The 21,105-nt window shown below is 31.8% G+C and overlaps 1 protein-coding gene across 1 annotated transcript in view; it reads right to left on the reverse strand.

Moving 5' to 3' along the window:
* Positions 1-1,511: 1,511 nt before the first annotated feature.
* LOC148302991 (uncharacterized) overlaps positions 1,512-21,105 on the reverse strand; it is a gene marked incomplete at its 3' end in the record, with an annotated part of 110,636 nt that continues 91,042 nt past the window's right edge. Inside the window, exon 2 of the mRNA XM_088270720.1 lies at positions 1,512-2,532. Coding sequence (XP_088126846.1) covers positions 1,512-1,938 — 427 coding nt within the window. The remainder of the gene's footprint in view (positions 2,533-21,105) is intronic.

Consider the following 21,105-nt stretch of genomic DNA (forward strand, 5'->3'; position numbering starts at 1 on the left):
CGTTATAAAACTATGCACAAGCTATTTGATTTATTACCAATCTAGGGTATTTACCTTATTAGAGTGATTATTAGTTGGAAATATGTGTAAATTTCCAGGGTGTATTTTAAGGAATGTTTAAAAAAAAAAAAAAAGAGTTGAAATAAAAAAAAGTGAAAAATTTGCACATTAGATCAATTACGCTACTGGTGGAGATTTAATATTTATTTGAAATGATTTTTAAACTAATTTTTATTTAAGAAGTAGGTAATCAATTTTTATTTCCAATTCAGTTAAATTGATTTGTTAAATTGATAAACGACTTTTTTCAGAAGCTACAGAAAGGCTAAACCGCGATAATTTTACAGATGATAATTAAAGAACATCGTTGCTGTCTTGTTAGTAACTATTTTTCTGAATTCGAAAATCACACAATTGATACAAATCACTTATTCAACTCACACAAACTGAAATTATTGCACCCAGTACCACACAAAGGCTACATAATGAATAAAATTGAAAATTTAGCTATTAAAAAAATAAAAATAAAAATATTTAAAAATTCCTCGCCTTAGTTTTCCATGTTCCTTTTCATCTCTAACTCCACCCCCTTACTCAAACTCAGAAGGTATAAGGAAATAATATTGCTTCCTTAGAGGTAAAAATATTGTCAATAATTTTTGTATTTTTGTCCGGAAAATATTTTTCTCTCAAATGTTAATATTAGATTATTGTAATGAAAACTTTGTTTTAAGTTTTACCTTACCTTAAGAGAATAAAAAAATTCATAGAATTTCAAGTTGTACCTCCTTCCTGGAGGATTTTTTTCCCCAAATATGTAAATTTTTAATAAGTTTTGGAACAAACATTAATTTTTTCGGGATTCTGAATAAGATATTTATTTCGGCATTTTTTTGTCGAATCCATACATTTTTACTAGTAACACGTTTTTGTTGTGTCAGTATTTTAAGAATAATTTTTGCTTTTAAATGGTTCATAACAAGAAGGTGTGAGAGAAGATGTATGTAAGTCAAAAATCATTTTTTCGTATCAAATTTTAAATTAAAAAATCTCTATTAATACTCTTATTTGGAGCATATTGATGTTGTATAGAAGAGAAACGTGGACTATCAGGCAGACAGAACGGAGGCGGCTGAGGGCGTTTTAGATGTGGTGCTACAGACGCATGTTGGGGATTCATTGGTCGGAACATGTAGGGAACAATGAGGTACTAAGCAGGACTGGGGAGTTTAGAAGCTTATTATATAACGCCAAATGGATAGGCCATAATATAAGAAACCCTAGCATACTTCCTACGATTGTGAAAAACATGTGAAAAATATTATAAAAAATAAAATATAACGTTTTATTTATTTTGTAAACTGTCCAATTTGATTGGTTAAATGACCAATTTATTAGGCATCCAATTCAATTTGTAAAACGTTCAATATGAAGCGAAAAACCTGTAAAAACTGATCATAACAGTAGCAAATCAATCATCACATAGATTAAGCATAGGAGAAAAAACTTACGTGATGAATCATATCGGATGCCCTCAAATTCTTCAAAGCACTTCAGTAGAGCCGCTGTTCCAGGGGCGGTTTGGGGCCAACACAGAATGCCATCCCAAAAGACTGGGCAGTTTCCTTCCGGTTGAGCTGCTGCGGCCCTGTACACACACGCCATCTCCTGGCTTTTGTTCACAGACTGAAGGATATCCAGGTCTATATCTCCAAATTCGTGCCCGAATAATACGTCGTGCTTGCTGGGATCGATTTCTAAAGAACGATGGGTGCTTCTAGAATCGAAGCTCAAACCGCTCTCCGTATTGTCGTGATTGTTAAGAACTGTTCCCAAAACTTTCGTCGATTCAGTCACCGTGTCTAACAGCTTTCTCCCAAAGCTTTTCACAACACCCGAATCACCCGACTTTAAAATCTTATCGAAAAAAACACTCATTTTGAATTATTTTAAAGAAAAATACACGATTAAAAGCACGAAATAAAGATTTCAGTTAGATATTTTGAATATTTCAAGGAATCATCGTTATCGAATATTTATATTATATTAATATATGCAATTCAGTCAAGAAACTTTTTAGTGATCATTCTTAAACTTTTAACATCTAGATGGTATAACACTCGTCGCGTGTTGGAATTTAACGACATTCACAAATAAATTGCGAGCCCTTAATTTCCACTTGATTTACAGTCGTAACAGTCATAAAATGTTCCCTGCCAAAAGTTTTAAGTATACTTTTAGTTCGCGAGTGATTTGATTTGATTTATACACGGAAAGTTTGGATTTTCACTTGTAATGAGGTCCTATTGTCTAGGCTGCATCTGGCGTGCGGTTCGCGATGTCTCGCGCTACTGGTGGCTGTAATCTCTCTCAGGTGTACAGGGTCTGGTGTATGGCGTCTCAGTCTGGCTCGGCGTCGGCGTCGTCTATGTCAACACGAGATAAGGACGCCGCGCTCGGGCTGCTCCAGCCGCGGCTGACTTATCTCGCCGAGTGTCAGATTGTGTGCGAGTCGGTTGAAGATTGAGCCTTCTGAAAATAAGAAAATTATTTACACTTAAAATAATTGAAAAATGTTCATTTTTCTATAAATTAACTCTTTCATATTATTTTTTGATATCTCAACATAGATGAAAAAAAAATGGAAATCTGGGTATTTATGGGGATTACTGCCATCATCCTGTCCACCTCCGTAGCGCAGTGGTCAGTGCGTTTGGCTACCGTGCTGGAGGTCCCGGATTCCCAGAGGGGTCAAAATGAATTTGGCCGATTTTCACTCTCATATTTATTTAATATCACCTTGGACTGGTACAAGAAGCGCAGGGCTAATCACCTTGCCATTGCAATTAACGATCAAGATAACACTGCTACACTACGATGCAGTATCCTATGCACCGTTTGGTGCGGATAAGGGTTAGAAGAATAAGACTACCGTCATAGACCGGTTCAAGTGATCACTTTACACACGTGTAATATTCACCAATTTGTATGTGAGGTCCGAATCTTGGATTATAATCACATACTTACATGAATAGTGTGATTGTCAATCAAAGGTCAAATGATGAACGTTGCATGTGTGTAAAATGATCACTTTAACCTATGACAAGACCTTAAAATACTCAAACTTTCACATTATTCTTATCTATGTTAAGATGACAAAATGTAAAACTATTTGGTTATTCATTTTTTTATTTAAAGAGTTTACGCTTCCTCTATATTCTTTTTCACCTATGTTGAGTTATGTTACTTATATAGTGCAGTTTAGGTTATCACTTTTTTCTCCTTTTTTTAAAGAATATATTTCATAATTATTTTAGTGGTCCGTGTGGTCCCAAAGTTTGATAACCGCTGCCCCATATTATTTATTAATCCCTGAATTTTGATTAAATTTTGCATACGTTTGAAAATGCTGCTGTAAACAATGAAACACGTGCCACAACGCCACCAAAATGTGTTTAAACAGGAAGTTAAATTGTGTATTAAAAACAAAAACAAAACTTGAACAAAACAAAAAACTACATGGAATTAAAACGACTCTTGCAGATGATAAATTAAAAGTCTTGCGTTGAATGCATGAAAAAAAAAATTAAAACCTTTTGTGTTTTAAAAAGGAGTGGTATTTTTTAGTGTAAACAAAGTCCGTTTGTAATATCTTTGTGAGAAAAAATGCTTGAAGGTGTATTTTTTCAAATGGAAAAAATATTTGAATCGCGTGAAGTCAAATACAGCAATCTCTGAAAAGGTAATATTAATGGTGAAAATAAACAATTAGTTTTCAAAAACATATAATAATTCATCAAATAAAAATTGAACAATTGAATTGAAACTTCTCCTAACTATGTATCTTGATATATTGATAACGTGTATCTTGCTTTATATATTTTTTTAATTGTGAAAAAGCGCTGCTTAAAGTTTGAATCAATCTTGGTACCATATAAAACGATTTTCAAAAGCATTTCAACACATCATAATTATCCACATTTCTTTATCTCTAAATTTAAAAAAGATATATTCATTTAAGTAAAAATAAATGAAAAATATCCAAAAAATATGTATATTAATCAAATTGTAGTAAGGTAATTTCATTAAAAGATTCGCCTACAAAGTCACTTTCTGGTAATATATTCTTCTTTCATGTTTGTGTCATGTCAGGTCTTCCTCTGACGTCGACTATCACTTGAGAGTAATTGTCCTTGTCTTGAGCAGCTTTAAACAGCGTCTCGACGGTCCTGATCCCTGTCCAATCTCGTATATTCCGGATCCAGGAGATCTCCCTTCTGCCCACATCTCATCAACTTAATAGATTCTGCTACCAAGTCACTTTGTAGTAATATTTATCCATTTTACATTTGCGTTTTACTTGGTAAATACTCATACAATTATTTCTTAAAATCTTGTGTGACACGTGTTTCTATGTCGATATTCCTCATCACATGTCACATTACATTTATAAAAAATAAGGAATTAATCAGCATGTTCGCAAGGGATGAAAAAGTGGAAAAGGATATTGAGAGAAGAGTGAATGCAGAAGGGAATAGAATAAATTGTGTTTTGAACAGAGGGTTTGCAAATATGTTCATGGAAGCCAAGCTAGCGGTTCGCAATGGTGTGCTGGTACTGACGCTAATGTATGGAAGTGAAACATGTAACTGACAAAGATAGGATGAAAGCTGAGTGAACGCTGTTGAAATGCGATCCCTCAGACAAACGTGTAGAAAATCATTGTATGACAAAATTAAAAATGAAGATATAAGAAAATAATGTAAGGCTGAGCAAGGAATAATTGATTACGAAGAGTTCATTAAGGTGGTATGAACATGTGGAGCGAATGAATAGCGAGAAAATGACAAAGAAAATATATTTGGGTGAATGTGAGCGGGAAAACAGAACGAGGACGGCTAAAAAAGGCTTGGCACGATCAGATCAATAAGAACCTAAGATCTGGTGGTGTCAAAAGTCTGCGTAATCGGAGGGCATATATGACTAGATGTATGGATGTGAAGGGGGCGAGAAGTGTATGTCAGAAGAGTGTGGCGTTCCATCCTTTCTGCCAACCGTAATGGTAGTTGTAGGAGTAGTAAAAGGAATTGATGAGCATTGAAGTGAGAACATCACAATTGCACTTTTAACAAATTTAAATCATAAAAAATAAACAATGAAAAAAGAAATTACTGTGCTTTATTTAAAACACACAGGAGATTGATGCCGTTGATTATATTCATTTAGTGGTCTAAAAAGTTTTTCAGCTTCCAGCTGAGTAATTTATAAATTCAGTTAACGGAAATGAGATCTACGATTTGCCAGCGAGCATTTCTTTTGTAATTGAGGGTGAATGAATGAATAAAGAGGTCAGACATAGGGTAAAGGATTATTTGGTAATGAAGTTAAACCCTTCTCTGACTACAAAAACGAATGAAAAATAAGCACTTATAATAAAGAGTTTTAGCATATCCACATTTGGTTTACTAAATGTAATTTTAACCACATAATTTGATATGTTAATAAATATAAATCAAATAACTTTTTTTATCTTTTTGATTTTCGTTACGGTTTTTTTAGCCTTATAAAATTATCAAACTGCGCAGATAAAACCAGATACCCGTATTAAAGAACAAAATCTATTTAAATCGTTATATCAATTTATATTCAAAATTTTAATAAAATTAAACTTCTACATAGATAGATAAAACCTGATTTGCGTATTTTAGTAATACAATAATAATGTAAATTTGCTTAAACTATTCAATCAAGTTAAATTTCAAATTTAAATAAGAATTAAACATCTGGTCTTTAGTTACATTAAAAGATAAAACTAGATATCGCTCACTCCTTTCAACAACATCATATATAAAAAAAACTTGATTTTTCGGGAGATCGTTTTTAAAGTTCAAAAACATAATACAATATATTAAAAATAAATGTCAAGCCACTTATTTAACTTTGTACTGTGCAACAGATCTTTTTAGGTAAATCCTGAATGTTTTTTCTCCATTTGAAAAATATAAAGCATATTATCAAAATACAAAAACAACACTTTTTGCCCTTAGCAGGTAAAAATGAAGCTAAAAATATAACGCTTTTGCTAGGATATAGTACATTTTCTGAGCATTTCGAAAACATGCACAACTGAAAATTGTCGATTTTCGATATTTGACGTTGTTGAAAGGAGTGAGCGGTATGCGTAATTTAGAAGTAAATTTGTTCAAAACATAAAATCAAGTTAAATTCGAAATTTGAATAAGAATTAAATTTCTGGTCATCAAGTTATACAGATAGATAAAACCAGATATGCGTAGTTTTTAACAAAAGTTTAAAAGTTAGTAGTTTATTTAAAATATGCACTTAAATTGAATTCTAAATTTTGATTTGAATGAAGCTTCTGGTCACCAAGTTATAAAGATAGATGAAACCAATAATTTAATAAACTGTTGTCTATCAATAGTTGCGTGTGACAAGTTCAAAAAATATATATATTTTTTTTTTAATTATATTTTCTGTCCATCTTGAATAAAAACTATGCACACCCTATTGTATAAAAAAAAATTACAAATGTTATTTATTTCCACGAATTGAAAGCAGACAGAAAATTGTACATATTCAAACATAAAATGGACAATATCACTGTGAACAAGAAAGTTGTATACAGGATATCAAAAATTGTTGTGATAGAAAAATTTCGTGAGAAAGTTTACGCAAAATTTAATTTCGAGATTATGAAAATGGATATGGAAATTCAAGTTTGTATTTTATAATAAATCGAGTCAGTTACAGACGCTGTTGTAATTTCAACAAAGACGTAAAAGTGCTTAACAGCAAAGTAGGTTTGCCCTAGATGTTATAATGAGATATGATGTGTTGACTGGAGCAGAATTTATTTCGTAGAAATTCATATTTTACAATATAATAATGTAGGATTTTTTAGATGGTTGAACATTCTCTTATTGATTTCGTGTTACCAGAATATCATGGTATAATTTTCATTTAGCTTATGATCGCTAGCTTTTTACTTTTTTACTTTGTCATCTTTTTTATGTTTAGGTTTTAATAAAAAAAAAATTAAAAAAATTGCTCACTGAGAGACAAGTATTTTTTATTTTTTTTTGTATTTAAAGTAAGTTTTTTGTATTTTGTATTAACTAATTATACTTAGAAACCTATACCCTTATACCCTGTACTATGACTATTTATTTTGTATACCCACACACAGGCCATGCCTTTGTGGGATCTTTTTTTGTATTCATTTTTATTTTTTATAAATATTTTTTGTTTTTGAATTTATGTAATGCAAAAGAATTTTAAATAAAGAAAAATAAAAATAAAAATAATAATAAGCAGTGTTATCTTAATTGTTTTTCTGTTATTTATATACTTAGCCTTCCACATTCCTTTTCATCTATGTTAAGATGTAAAAAAATATAATTTAATCCAATCTGACCACATAAAATAACCCTTTTCTAAATTTTCTCTTTATCCTAATACTTATCTTGTTACGTCCTAAAATTAATTGTTACATTTTTATGTAATAAATGTAATATAATAAAACCCTTATCCGCACCCCAATGGTGCATAGGGCACTGTGTCTTATAAACGCATTGATATCATGATCGTTATGTTAAGATGTAAAAAAATATAATTTAATCCAATACTGACCACATAAAATAACCCCTTTCTAAATTTTCTCTTTATCCTAATACTTATCTTGTTACATCCTACAATTAATTGTTACATTTTTATGTAATAAATAAAATATAATAAAACCCTTATCCGCACCCCAATGGTGCATAGGGCACTGTGTCTTATAAACGCAGTGTTATCATGATCGTTTTACACATGAAGCAAAAGGTGATCCCTCCGCTTCAGGTACCAGTCCATGGTAATATTGAATAAATATTGCAGTGATAAAATTACTTTTATTAATTTATTATTACCCCCCTCGGAAATCGAACCCGGGACCTCCAGAACGGTAGCCGAGCGTGCTGACCATTACACTACAAAATCGTATTTTTTTATCAATCTAGATGTTTTAAAAACAAACACCTAAGTTACGATCTTAATTAAAATTTCAAGAGGTTTTTTGCTAAAGGGAGTTAGATATAACAGCAATACCAACCCGTCACTTTGCAAAATACCCTCTTTACCTTCAATGGAAACTTTTAATGAAACTCTTACTCATTTCGTATGATTCCGTATTAAATTTACAAGGCAATCATATATATAGCAGGGCTTGAAATTTTTATAACGTCAGGGCTGCTTTGCGAACTGGATTATGTGTGTCGAAAAGTTTTCAAGAAATAATAAGAAAAATTACAATAATTAAACATATTTTACTGAAGGAAATGGCAGGCATTTCAACGATTCTTTTTGCAGAACATATCTAGAATCCAATTTCAAAACTTTAAAAGGAAAAATGAAAAACCGGCATGAATAAAAACCACTCGAAAATTAAACTTTTATTATTATTTTCAAAATGTTCCAATATTTAAATCGTGACATTGTATAGGGTGATAAAACTTTCATGCAACTTCTTTTATTTATACATTTTTGACATCGCACCATAGATGAAGAAGAACATTGAATTCCGGGTTATGACCTATTATAGGCTGGTTAAGTGATCAATGATTAAAGAAAATACTTCGTTTTTTACCACTTGAGTTTTATTATATGTAGACTACATGTTTCAGAAGTTAAACTTCCATCATTCAGGTCTGTATAATAACTAAAATATAAAATATAAAATTGTTCTATAAATAAGGAGAGAGGAAAGTAAGGGGAAGGGGTTAGTCAAGGGACGGAGTTTGAAAACAAAGGAAAAATGGAAAGCAATGGTGAAGAATTTTGAAACAATATATTATTTAATAAATTATTATTAGAATTCAGGTTTTTTGGATTTCTAAATTTTCAAGATAATTCATAATTTGGCCTTTATATGGAACAAGGTGTAATAATTTTTATTTATGAGAGTGAAATGAGTGATTAGTATCTATTATGTGATTTGCAAATTCCGAAAAATAATTACTAACAAGACCGCTATGATGTTCTTTAATTCTAATCTTTAAATTTCTCGCAGTTTGGCCAATATATTTTTTATCACAATCTCCACACGAAATTTCAAAAAATTTCATATTTGTTAAGTGATCATTTTACATCCGTGCAATATTCACCATTTAACCGATGATTGACAACCACACTACTCAAATTTTTGGAACTCCTAAATAAATCATTTATCCCATGACAGTGTGCATGTGAGTTCACTAGAGCCAAATACGGATGGATTGAGATTGCTAATGTTTGGCAGAGGCCCTTTTATTTGGATGTACGCAATATCCTTAACGGATCATTTTATATATTGGGAAACGCTTGAAAATGTGATTTTTAATTTTATTCAGTTAATAATTGGACTAGTTATTTTATTCACAAAATTTTGAGTGTATCCAGATACTGATTGGTAGAATGGCGAATGTTGCACGTGTGTAGGGTGATCACTTCATCAGCGTACGACAGGTCATAAACCATAAAAATACCTAGACATCAGACAAAAAAAATTCATCATTGTTGAGATGTCTTTCATATTTTTTGTAATCTAAGAAAATATTTTTACATTCTGTACTTAATATTGTATAGAAGTGACATTACAATGATTTGTCTTCTTTTAAATTTGTATATTTTAAACTTGTTATACGGCCTGAAGACCCAACTTTCCTAGGTTAAATACAAATATATTACGAGGTAGATATATTGTAGCTTGCGGGCAGTTGTACTCGTGATTTGAAAACTTGAATATTCTTATAATGGCAAATTTGAGAAAAAAAGTTCAAAATTCAGTTTAAACTTTCCCAAAATGGCTTTTAAACTTAACGGACAAGTTTAAGATCCTGGAGTCAGTTTGTGGATTCCATATGCTTCAAATAGATAATGCGTTAAGTGGGAGTAAGTCAGTAAGAAAATCCGCTTTCCTGAATATTTAAATTCGATAAAATTGATAAATCATAATACATGTAAGTATGTACAAAACATAAGTTTTAAACTGACATTTCTTGGTGGAACTACATTTAATATAATAAAATAACAGCTACACTTATAGTTTTTTTTTCCATTTATATTTAATTTGATCAGTGTCCGGATTTTACCGTTGCTGACATCATCAGACATCAGGCTAGACAAAATTTTATATCATATTCACAACAAAGCTGGGGGGATTGAAAACCATGATTTTTTATAATTTTAACATTTTTACCAAAATGAATTTACCATGAATTGAAAAAAATTAGGTATTGTTTTAAAATATAAATAACATTTTCGTTTTGGGAAAGATTTATGATTTTATATATAAAAAATTGTATGTAAATTTTAAAAACCCATTACTTATGATTTTATATATAAAAAATTGTATGTTAATTTTAAAAACCCATTACTTAAGTAAAATTATATAACCACACTTTAAACCAGTACCGTTATTAGAATGTTATAAATATTTAAATACAAAACATAAATATATTAAATTTAAAAAAAATTGCCGGAAAATATGATTAAAAAAAATATGGTTTCAACGCCTGTCATGTTGTGTACATAATAAATAATTTCGTCTAGCTTCATACCAGTCTGATGATGTCGGTAACGACGAACCTCGGTCACTGGTTAAATAAAATATAGGTTGAAAAAACTATATGTATTATAGTTATTTTAATAAACATTTATTTAATTAGTTGCCGACGGAGGTTAGAGGTCAAAATAAAATATGGAACAAAGGCAAAAAAAATGGGTAAATGGTCAAAAGACAATTCTTTGAAAATTGTAAAATAGTTTTTAATTTAAAATAAAATCTTCCTTTTTTGTGTGTTAAGGTTAAAATAGATAACCTTTCAAGGTTAAAATAGATGAAAACAATGAAATCACGTATGTTTAAAGAACTCCACTGACAAGACACACAACGTGGCTTAGTTGGTCTCTGCAAAAAAATATTGAGTATGTTTATAATTTTTCAAAATAAATGTATCCAGTTTATGTAAAAAAAATAAAAGAATACACAAAATATTTTGTGAAGTTGTAAATGTATCATTTTTCTCGAAAGTCAGTCTCGAAACAGCAAGAGATAGTGTGAAATACTCTGCGTTTTAAAGATAAAATTGGTTTCAGGTTTCTCATTTTTTTCCAATATTCCAACATCCACAAACTAATGCCTGGTACAACATCCATCAAAAACGGGTTAGAGTTTGTTGGGAAAGCGGGCTCCAAAAACATGAAAACTTTTCCCATTGCGGCGGCGAAAAACCTAAACAGTGAACGTTCTTTATTTTCGGCAACAGGGTTTTTCAGGCATGCGTGATTCGCAAGTTTCAGGATACTTTCAAGAAAGCGAACGACAAAATGTTTCTATTTTTTTGCGAACATCAAGGTTCAGTAAATAAGGGTAGTTTTACCTTGTTCTAACGGTTTTTATATGGGCGTTGTTCATTCAGTTTTCTTTTAAATAACTTGTAAATGTACACCATGTATCATATATTTATTTTAACGGAGGCAGATAATTTTACTGTGTCCAAATCTTTGTTTACGAATTCTGGGCTTTTCACACGTCGGAGATATTTGTATTGATTTTTTAACATAGAAAAAATAATTATACATACACAATGAAATGTATGTAAATGCTTTAAATATAAATATTATTGAGTTAATTATTACAAAAAAATGCAATAAAATTAAAGAAATAAAGTTTAGAAAGTTGTGTGTACCTACTTATCAAGAAAATTGTTTAAGAAATTTGTCTCTCAAAAGAAACCTACATCGTTGTACAACGGATATTTTTATTGAACGATTTGTCGAGTTTGCTTACCACTGATCTTAAATACACTTAGACACGCCTGCTCTTCCAAGTGTCCTTCACACTTTATCGATCATCATGCATATTAAGCACGTCAATGCCCTGTTTAAAATCCCTTTGTCAATTTTTTACGATATCCTACAAGCCCTGTATGAAAGTCAATCGTAAATTTTAAACTCACTAACTAACTAACTAACTTCCCCGCAGGGGTAGGCAGAGAGAATAGAACGCTACACCACTCTGTCCTTGCTAACATTTTTCGCCTCTTCTCCTCATACATTCCCGCCGATTGTTTCGACTCCTAACCTGACCACTTTTAAGTATTTGACATACTTGATCGTGCCAAGTTTTTCTCGGTCTTCCTCTACTCCTTTTACCAATAACATTCGCCTGATAAATTTGTTTTACCGTTCTTTCCTCACTCATTCGTTCTACATGTCCAAACCATCTCAACACACCTTTCTTAATTTTATCGATAATGCTTGTCTCAGCTTTGCACTCCTTCCTTATTTCACTATTCGAACATCTATCATACATCGTTTTATCGCACATTCTTCTGAGAGATCGCATTTTGACTGCATTCAGTCTACTTTCATCCTTCTTCTGCTACCTATTATTCTTCTATATATTGTTGTTTTAATTATTTTTCTAAATTATTTTTCTATATTTTGTTATACAGGGTGGGGCGCGGTCACTTCCTCTTTTGAAACTCGGCCCACAAAGTAACAGTTACTTCTATAGCGCGTTCGAAATCACGGTTTTTTAGATTAGTTTAATGTCAATCATGCCACGGACACACGAGGAGCGCGCGTTTGCCGTGGAAGCCTACTTTTCTTTGGGACGTTCTGTCATCGCAACTCAGCATGCATTCGGGAAACAATTCAATATGCCGCCTGTAGGTCGTGTGTCTGATAGTCAATCAATTTGTTTGTAGGTGAACACAATCAGGGATATTGTTAGTGTGTAAAAGAAACATAATGAACCTTCCAGAATCATCAGAACGCCTGAAAACATCGACAGTCAAGAACATCGTCGCCAAATTTATTTCTTCTAATTTTTCTACCCAGAATAAAGGAAATGGATGTCAGGGGTGTGTAGTTCTAACAAAATGGCACCTATGACCAAATAAAATGTGGTATGTGGCAAAAAGTATATAGTTTTAATTTTTTTAATTTTGTTTATTGGAGTTCCACCAAGATACGCCAGTACAAAACTTATGCATTTGTATAGTTACATAAAAATCATTCCGTGTTAAAAATGTTAGTCTGTATTTTTTATTGTAAATTTAAATTAAACTCCGTTTAAATGTTAAGCAAATTGATTTAAAAATCCAATTTAAATGGTTGCCTGTTGTGTAATTATAAAGTAATTTTGTATATATAACGTATTCAACAATATTTTACTATGTTTGTACATTTAATAAACCTGTCAGAAGCATACACGCTTTATATTTCTCGTTTTAAATTCATTTAATTCTTTAATTCTTTTACTGTATTAACTGCATTTTATACATTAATTTAAAATAATAAATAACACAGAATGCAAAGTGCAAAAGAAATCAGATATATTAAATAAAATAAAATAACATACCGTTTCTTCTTTAAATAAATTACTTTCAATTCATTTTTATCATTGTTTGTTTCATACACCTATTAAATATTTAAATAAAGGATAATGACGACGGTCCCTGGGTAAAGTACTCCATCTGCAAAATTGTTACTTTACAGGAAGAGAGCTTAGAAGAATTCACGGTTTTATCTGAAGTTCTAAACAAGTATTATAATTCTCAAACACAATAAAATAATACATTAAATCGTTTTAAAACTTCATGTTTTGTCAAAATTAAGTAGTTAGTGTTTTAGGAGCTCAGTTCATTTCGAAAAATCGATGCAGATAGCATCTTATACGCCTGAAAACTAGGCGTAATTAATTTCATTTATATTTTTTATTTATTTATATTTGTAGATAACGGTCCGTTGATAACGTACACCAAATATCTCAAAATTGACAAAAATGTAGTTAGAACACTTTACGTAGGGTATGTTGATGTGTTCTCACTGGGTTTTCCCGTACCAAAGGCAGATATCTATACAATATAGTGCCAGCTCACTAATCCGAATGCTCCGTAATCCGAAACGCGATGTAATAAATAATAAAAAAATAACTCTTATAATTGGAGATTATCCAGAAGTATTTGGATATACTCAAAATGTTGTAAATAAATTAACTTACAATCCGAATCCTTGATTATAATCACACACATGAAAAACGATAAAAAAGGATATATTCTGGCGTTTCTCATGTATGTGATTATAATCCGGGATTCGGACCTCACATACAAATGACAGAGTTTATGTTGAATAAAAACGCTTATTTCATCTCACCATAGATGTCTACAGTGAAATTCTAGTAATTCAAGCAATAGAATTCGAATTTATATATAAGTATAAGTGCAAAAATATTGAGTAGTGTGGTTTTTAATCATAGGAAGAATTAATGAACGTTACACATCGCTCACTCCTTTCAATAACGTCATAAATAAAAAAATCGTCAAATTTCGGTTGTGCATGTTTTCGGAATGCCCAGAAAATGTACTATATCCCAGCAAAATTGGTATATTTTTAACTTAATATTTACCCGCTACAGGGCAGAATGTGTTGTTTTTCCTTTTTTAAGAAAAGGTATTGTTTTAGTATTTTTTTAAATATACTAAATATTTTTCAAATGGAGAAAAAACCTTCAGGTTTTACAAGATCTGTTTGAAAAGATCTGTTGCACAGTAATAAGTTCAATAAGTGGTTTGATATTTATTTTTGATACATTGTATTATATTTTTAAACTTTAAAAACGTTCTCCTGAAAACTCAAGTTTTTTTATTTATGACGTTCTTGAAAGGAGTGGGCGACATGTGTAAAGTATTTAGATACACTCAAAATGTTGAATTTATATCTTATTGTTACATAGTTTGTTATTTAAGTGTGCTTTGAGAAAAGAGAAGCCAGTTGCATAAAAATATGCGTTATATTGCATTTTGTTGCGAAATACTTAGTATACATTTCGACCACACGTGATGTACGTTTGATTTGGTTTCATGTGTTTCTGTGTTTTTATAAAGTGTACTTTAGTGATATGTGGACTTTATTCATTTTGTTTAATACATCTTTTAATAATTGTTTATTTTATTGGTGTTGTGTGTGTTGATTTGCTGGGAGGCGCTATCTTGAAATTTGTGTGAGTAATTTTTTTAATACATATTGCGCAATGATGATTTTTTTACCTTTGGTTGTTTGAATTTCATGTGTATCGTACATACCATACTTACAATCTGTCTTTGAAGATAATCTACGACTCTTCTACATTCATGCATCTCCTCATACACACCTGCCGACCACTTTCAAGTATTTGAAATACTTGATCATGTCGAGTTTTCCACGGTCTTCTTGTGCTTCAATTATCAACCACATTTGCCTCATAATTGTTTTACTATTCTTTCTTCACTCATTAGATTCACTTGCTCAAACCATCTAAACACACCTTTCTTAATTTCTTCGATAATACTTATCTCAGCCTTGCATTCTTTCCTGTGGAACAAATGAGTGAGGAGAGAAAGATCAAACAAATTTATGAGTTGTTGGAAAAAGGAGCAGAGGAAGACCGAGAAAAACTTGTCACGATCAGGTATGTCAAATAATTATAAACGGTCAGGTTAGGAGTTGATATAATCGGCGCATATGTATGAGAAGGTGCATGAACTTGGAAAACGCGAAGAATGTTTGCAAAAAGGGAGTGGTGTGGCATTCTATTCTCTCTTCCTACCCCTGCGGGGAAGCGGCGTGATAGAAAAACGGATTTAATATATAAAAAAACCATCACGATATTTCTCCGTAGGGTAGGCAGAGAGAAAAGAACGCCACAGCAATCTTCGCCTCTACTACATTCATCGATATATCGTCCGTAGGGTGAGTTATCTTGTTTATGATAAATACAAAATTAATATTTCATGGATTAAAAAATATATATTTATATTGAATTTTACCCCATTTTGATAGATTCTTTTTATAAATTTCACCCAACGCCCAAGTGACCCTAAAATCAACTACGGCTTATGCAACACCATTTATCATGTCCCTTTATAAATGTTAACTTTATAAATTTTAAAGCTAATTTGTTCGTAAATGTGAGTCGGTTTACTGTCTTCTTCGGTCTGCTGTTATCTTTAAGTTACTATAATTTTATGTAATTCATGAGTGAAAATTCTTTACGTTTAATATGTTCAAAATAAAATAAGATTATTCGATCTAATTCTACTTTTATTTAAATATATGGAAACAATGATATATGTGTCGCTTTTCGTCTTTTCAAGACATTATCAAACATTATTAATGAGTTTGGTAATGTCTTGATTTAACGAAACACATCACATTATATATCATTGCATATATTTAAATAAAGCAGAATTCGATCCAAAAATCTTGTTTATTTTACCCAAATACATTACCCAAAAATTTTAAATGAAATTCTACAAACTGACTGCAGTTACAATAAATGGTTATGCCTGTAGGAAGGGCTACCGCTATGTTGAACATTATCACATTCGATATTGATCTGTTCCATGTGTCCGAAGAAGTTTTCCGAACCGGGATTCTTCTACACCTTTCAGTCTTCTTGCTTACTTTTAATATATTCATTCGAACCCTTATCCGCACCTCAATGGTGCATAGGGCACTGCATCATATAAAAACAGTGTTATCTTGATCGTTAACACACAAAGGAAAGGTGATCAAACCTCCGCTTCAGGTACCAGCCAAGGGTAATATTGAATAAATATTAGAGTGAAAAAATTACTTTATTTATTTGACCCCCCCCTGAGAATCGAGCCCGGGACCTCCGAGCGTGCTGACCATTACACTACGGAGGCGGACAAAACTTTTAATATATACGCCTAGATTTTTGTTTGTTATGTATTTATTTTTTTATATTATTTTTTGACATCTCATCAAAGATGAAGAATAAATTGGAAGTCTGGGCATTTACGGTGCTGACGACCGTCATAGGCTAGTTTGAGTGATCACTTTACACACGTGTAAAATACACCAATTCTACCCATTGTTGAAAACTACACTTCTCAAATTCTTGGAAGTTCTATATATATGAACCAATTTTGAAACATTGTTCTTGAATCACTAGAACTTCACTAAAGGCAAAAATCCAGATTTGTGGACAAGTATTTGAACACACTCAAAATGTTGTTTATTTTTTTTTTGTTGAATAAAATTGAATTGAATTGAATAAATATGCTCTATTTTGATGATTTTGCGAAAACTTTGTCACACGTTTTTTTTATGTATGAATTACCCAACGTCCAAGTGACTCTGAAATCTAGCTACGGCTTATGCAACACCGTTTATAATGTGCCTACTCAGGCTTCAACTTTATAAGTTTCATAGCCTGTGCCTACTTGTGAGTGGATTTACGTTATGTTTAAAGTTACTATAATTTCATGTAATTCATGAGTGAAAATTCTAGGCAAAAACACTCGCAAAGTATTTTTGTAAAAATATAAATGAAAATATATCTCTTTCTAATAATAAAAAAATGTACGTGTTATTGCGCAATGCAATTGTGATTTGAATTCCATTAATTTCATGTAATTCATGAGTGAAAATTCTAGGCAAAAACACTCGCTACTTTGTATCGTCATCATTCTCTTATAAGCTTACGGTACGGCATAAACAATGTCAGTTTTGTGTTTTCATCGACATTAATCCGGGAGAATGTGTCAACCCATTGAACCGACAAAACATGTCCGACATCGCGCGAACAATCACCAATTCTTGCGAGGACCCTCGGTTGTTTGAAATATACCGTAGATTGGTAGCTCGTCAATCGCTGTTCCAGCGTTCGTAAAATCCGGAGTCACAGCACAAAAATAATACATTATTCAATGATTATATGATGAATGTCCGTAACACAAGACCGTGTGTCATGTTTTTGATAGGATATTTTGTTATTTTTGACCAGAGAAGGGAAAAAGGAGAACAAATATGACGTGGGTTTTTCCAATATTGTATACGAATCTGACGATTCGCAATTTTACAAATAGGAAATTTGAAATAATTTAATTTGAAAGATAATTTTAAATTTTCTTGAATGTTTTCTGCAGATACTTTGTGGCATATTTTATAAACTTTATAAAATTAAATAACTTTGTATTCATAAAAAAGTGGGTTTAAAAAAAAATATTCAATTTTATAAACATAATTTAAAATGTTGAAATAGTGAAGAAAAAAATTCACCTTTGTTTTGGTTTTGCCGCACATTAGTCAAACTGATCGTCTTTCATCTACAATCAGTCAAAACAAATGTGAAGTGAGTTTTAAGGATAATATTTTTTGAGCGCTATTCACCTAATAAAAGAAATGTGTGAGGCAATTGTAGTTATGGAAATATGAGCGAAGGAAGGCCGAAGAAAAGTTGGCATGACCGATTAAATCAAATACTTGAAAGTTGTGTCTGCCTCAGTAGTGTAATAGTCAGCACGCTTGGCTACCGTACTTCGAGGATTCAGTTCCGATTCAGTATATATAATATATAAGCGATTTTTTCACTCTAATATTTATTCAATATTACCCTGGACTACTACCTGAAGCGCAGGGCTGATCAAGTTTCCTTTATATGTTAACGATCACGATAACACTGCGTTTATATGATGCAGTGCTCTATGCACCATCGGGGGCGGATGATGGTTTGAATTTGAAAATAATTTAAGTGGTCGTCAGGTCCGGAGTTAGAATAATCGGTGGGTATGTATGAGGGAATGCATCAATGTGGAAAAGGCGAAGAATGTTTGCAAAAACGGAGTCGTATGGTGTACTATTCGCTCTGCCTATCCCTGCAGGAAAGCGTCGTGATGATTATTTAGTTTTAGTTAATTTTGTTGTATTTTTTCAATTTCATTTATTGTTTGGCATTCACTTTGTGGTAAGACATATTAAAATGATTAAGGAAACACATGAGTTATACCACTTGAGTTTATTTATGACTACTAGTTTCGGAAGCTAAACTTCCATCTTCAGGTATGAAAAATAACTATTATTTGTTAATATTCAGACCTGAGGATGTAAACTTAGCTTCCGAAGTCATAAATAAACTCAAGTGGTATAAAAACAAGTGTTTCCTTAATCATTTTGTTCAGTTTCAATTTTAACGCAGCTTTCTTTGTATTCGAGTTTTGACAAAAATAAATGCCTGCCTTATTTCAGCGCTCCTTTTTTGAGACATATTTTCACAGCCAGCCTGATATTGAACTCCGGGCGATATATTATAAGGACATGAGTGGCTTAGTACAAGCAATAAATCACAACGAGTATGAAATTGGCTTTACAGTGGTTGCCAACCTTAAATGCTCAAAATTTTCAATAGACGAGCTCAGATATCGCTCACTCCTTTCACGTCATAAATCAAAAATCGACAATTTTCAGTTGTGCATGTTTTCAGAATGCCCAAAAAATGTTTTATATCCCGGAGAAAGCGGCATATTTTTAACTTAATATTTACCCGCTATAGAGCAGAAAGTGTTGTTTTTGCATTTTGATGAAAAGGTGCTGTTTAATAATTTTTTTTAAAGATATTAATTATTTTTCAAATGTAGAAAAAACGTACAGGTTTTACGTAAAAAATATGTGTTGCACAGTAAAAAGTTCAATAAGTGGCTTGATATTTATTTTTAATACATTGTGTTATATTTTTAAACTTTTAAAACGTTCTCCTGAAAAATCAAGTTTTTTGATTTATGACGTTCTTGAAAGGAATGAGCGATATGTGAAGAAAGAGCGGTACACAAATTTATCAAGCGAATTTAATAGGAAATAGAAGCAGTGGAAGACAGAGGAAAACTAAGCATGATCAAGTATGTGAATTACTTGAAAACAGTTAGGTCAAGAGTCGTAATAATCAGCGGGTATTTATGAGGTAATATATAAATGTGGAATACATGGCATGATCAAGTATGTAAAATACGTGAAACCAGTCAGGTCAAGAGTCAGAGTTATCGATGGGTGTGTATGAGGAGATGTAATAATGTTTACAAGTAAAAAGTTGCTTTGTGATCTATTCTGTCTGCCTACCTCTGTGTGGAAGCAGTGTGATAGTTAGTTAGTCAGTTAATTACATGTATATTAAAGCAGCAATCTGCAATTGAAAAAAATTATCTATTGGATGAGAAGGATATTGTTGTCGTGGACTCCATTAGTTATATTACAGCTGCCAGTGAGTATTTTTGGTGTAGGTTTTACTAGACCACGGTTGTTGGATGTGATAAGAGAGAAACAGCTCCAAGAGAAATGTAGCTCTGAGAAATCAGCATACTATAGATCTTTGAGAATGGGATGCGATACTTACGATCATCTAATGCGACAGTGGTATGCGCATATGAAGAGAATGGAACCGAAATTAATATGCACATGTAAGGATAATGAAACCATACAGACTCCCCCGCATTGCATTTCACTGCCAAACCCAAGGTAGACAACTCCCGGGCAGTCCACCAAAGATATGTATTGTCATTTAGGAATCGACATCGCAGGTGACTATCTGACCTCTATATTAAATATAATATATACAATAAGAAAAGAAGATCTTATTAGCCACGTTTGGCGCACGCACCATAGTTTGACCACCCCTGGCCTTTATTGTCTTGACGCAACGAGAAAAAAAACAACCCGGAAATTAAATGATATTTCTTTGGGCACTTACTGAAGCGTTTTCCAATAAAGGCCAAACGTATACTTATAATAAAAATAATACTGAAATATGGTAGACTTGGCATGATCAACTATTTAAAATACTTGGGTGAAGCCAGGTCAGTCGATTTTATATGTTCCAAAAATTCTAGTAGGGTGGTTGTCAATCGTGGGTAGAATAGTACACGTGTGTAAAGTGATCGCTTAACCAGCCTATCATAAGACCGTATTATTTTCACTTACTGGGAAACGCCTAAAAATATGATTTACAATTTTTATACAACTTATAATTTGACCAGTTTTTATTTGCTACATTTTAAATATGTCCAAACACTCATTCACCAATCTAGGTTTTCTCCGCTTACGAGAATTTTTTACATTTTGGACGTCTCAACAAAGATGAAGAAGATTAAGATAAATGAAAACAAAAATGAAAATTTGAGAAGTGTGGTTATTAATCATGGGTAGAATGGTGAATGGTACACGTGTGTTAAGTAATTACTTGACCAGCCTATAAAGCCCCGTTTATGTCCAGACATGTATATTCTT

This window comes from Brachycentrus maculatus, unplaced genomic scaffold, assembly GCF_059751285.1.
Source record: "Brachycentrus maculatus isolate JH-2025_06_01 unplaced genomic scaffold, ASM5975128v1 h1tg000394l, whole genome shotgun sequence".
NCBI classification, from domain to species: domain Eukaryota; kingdom Metazoa; phylum Arthropoda; class Insecta; order Trichoptera; family Brachycentridae; genus Brachycentrus; species Brachycentrus maculatus.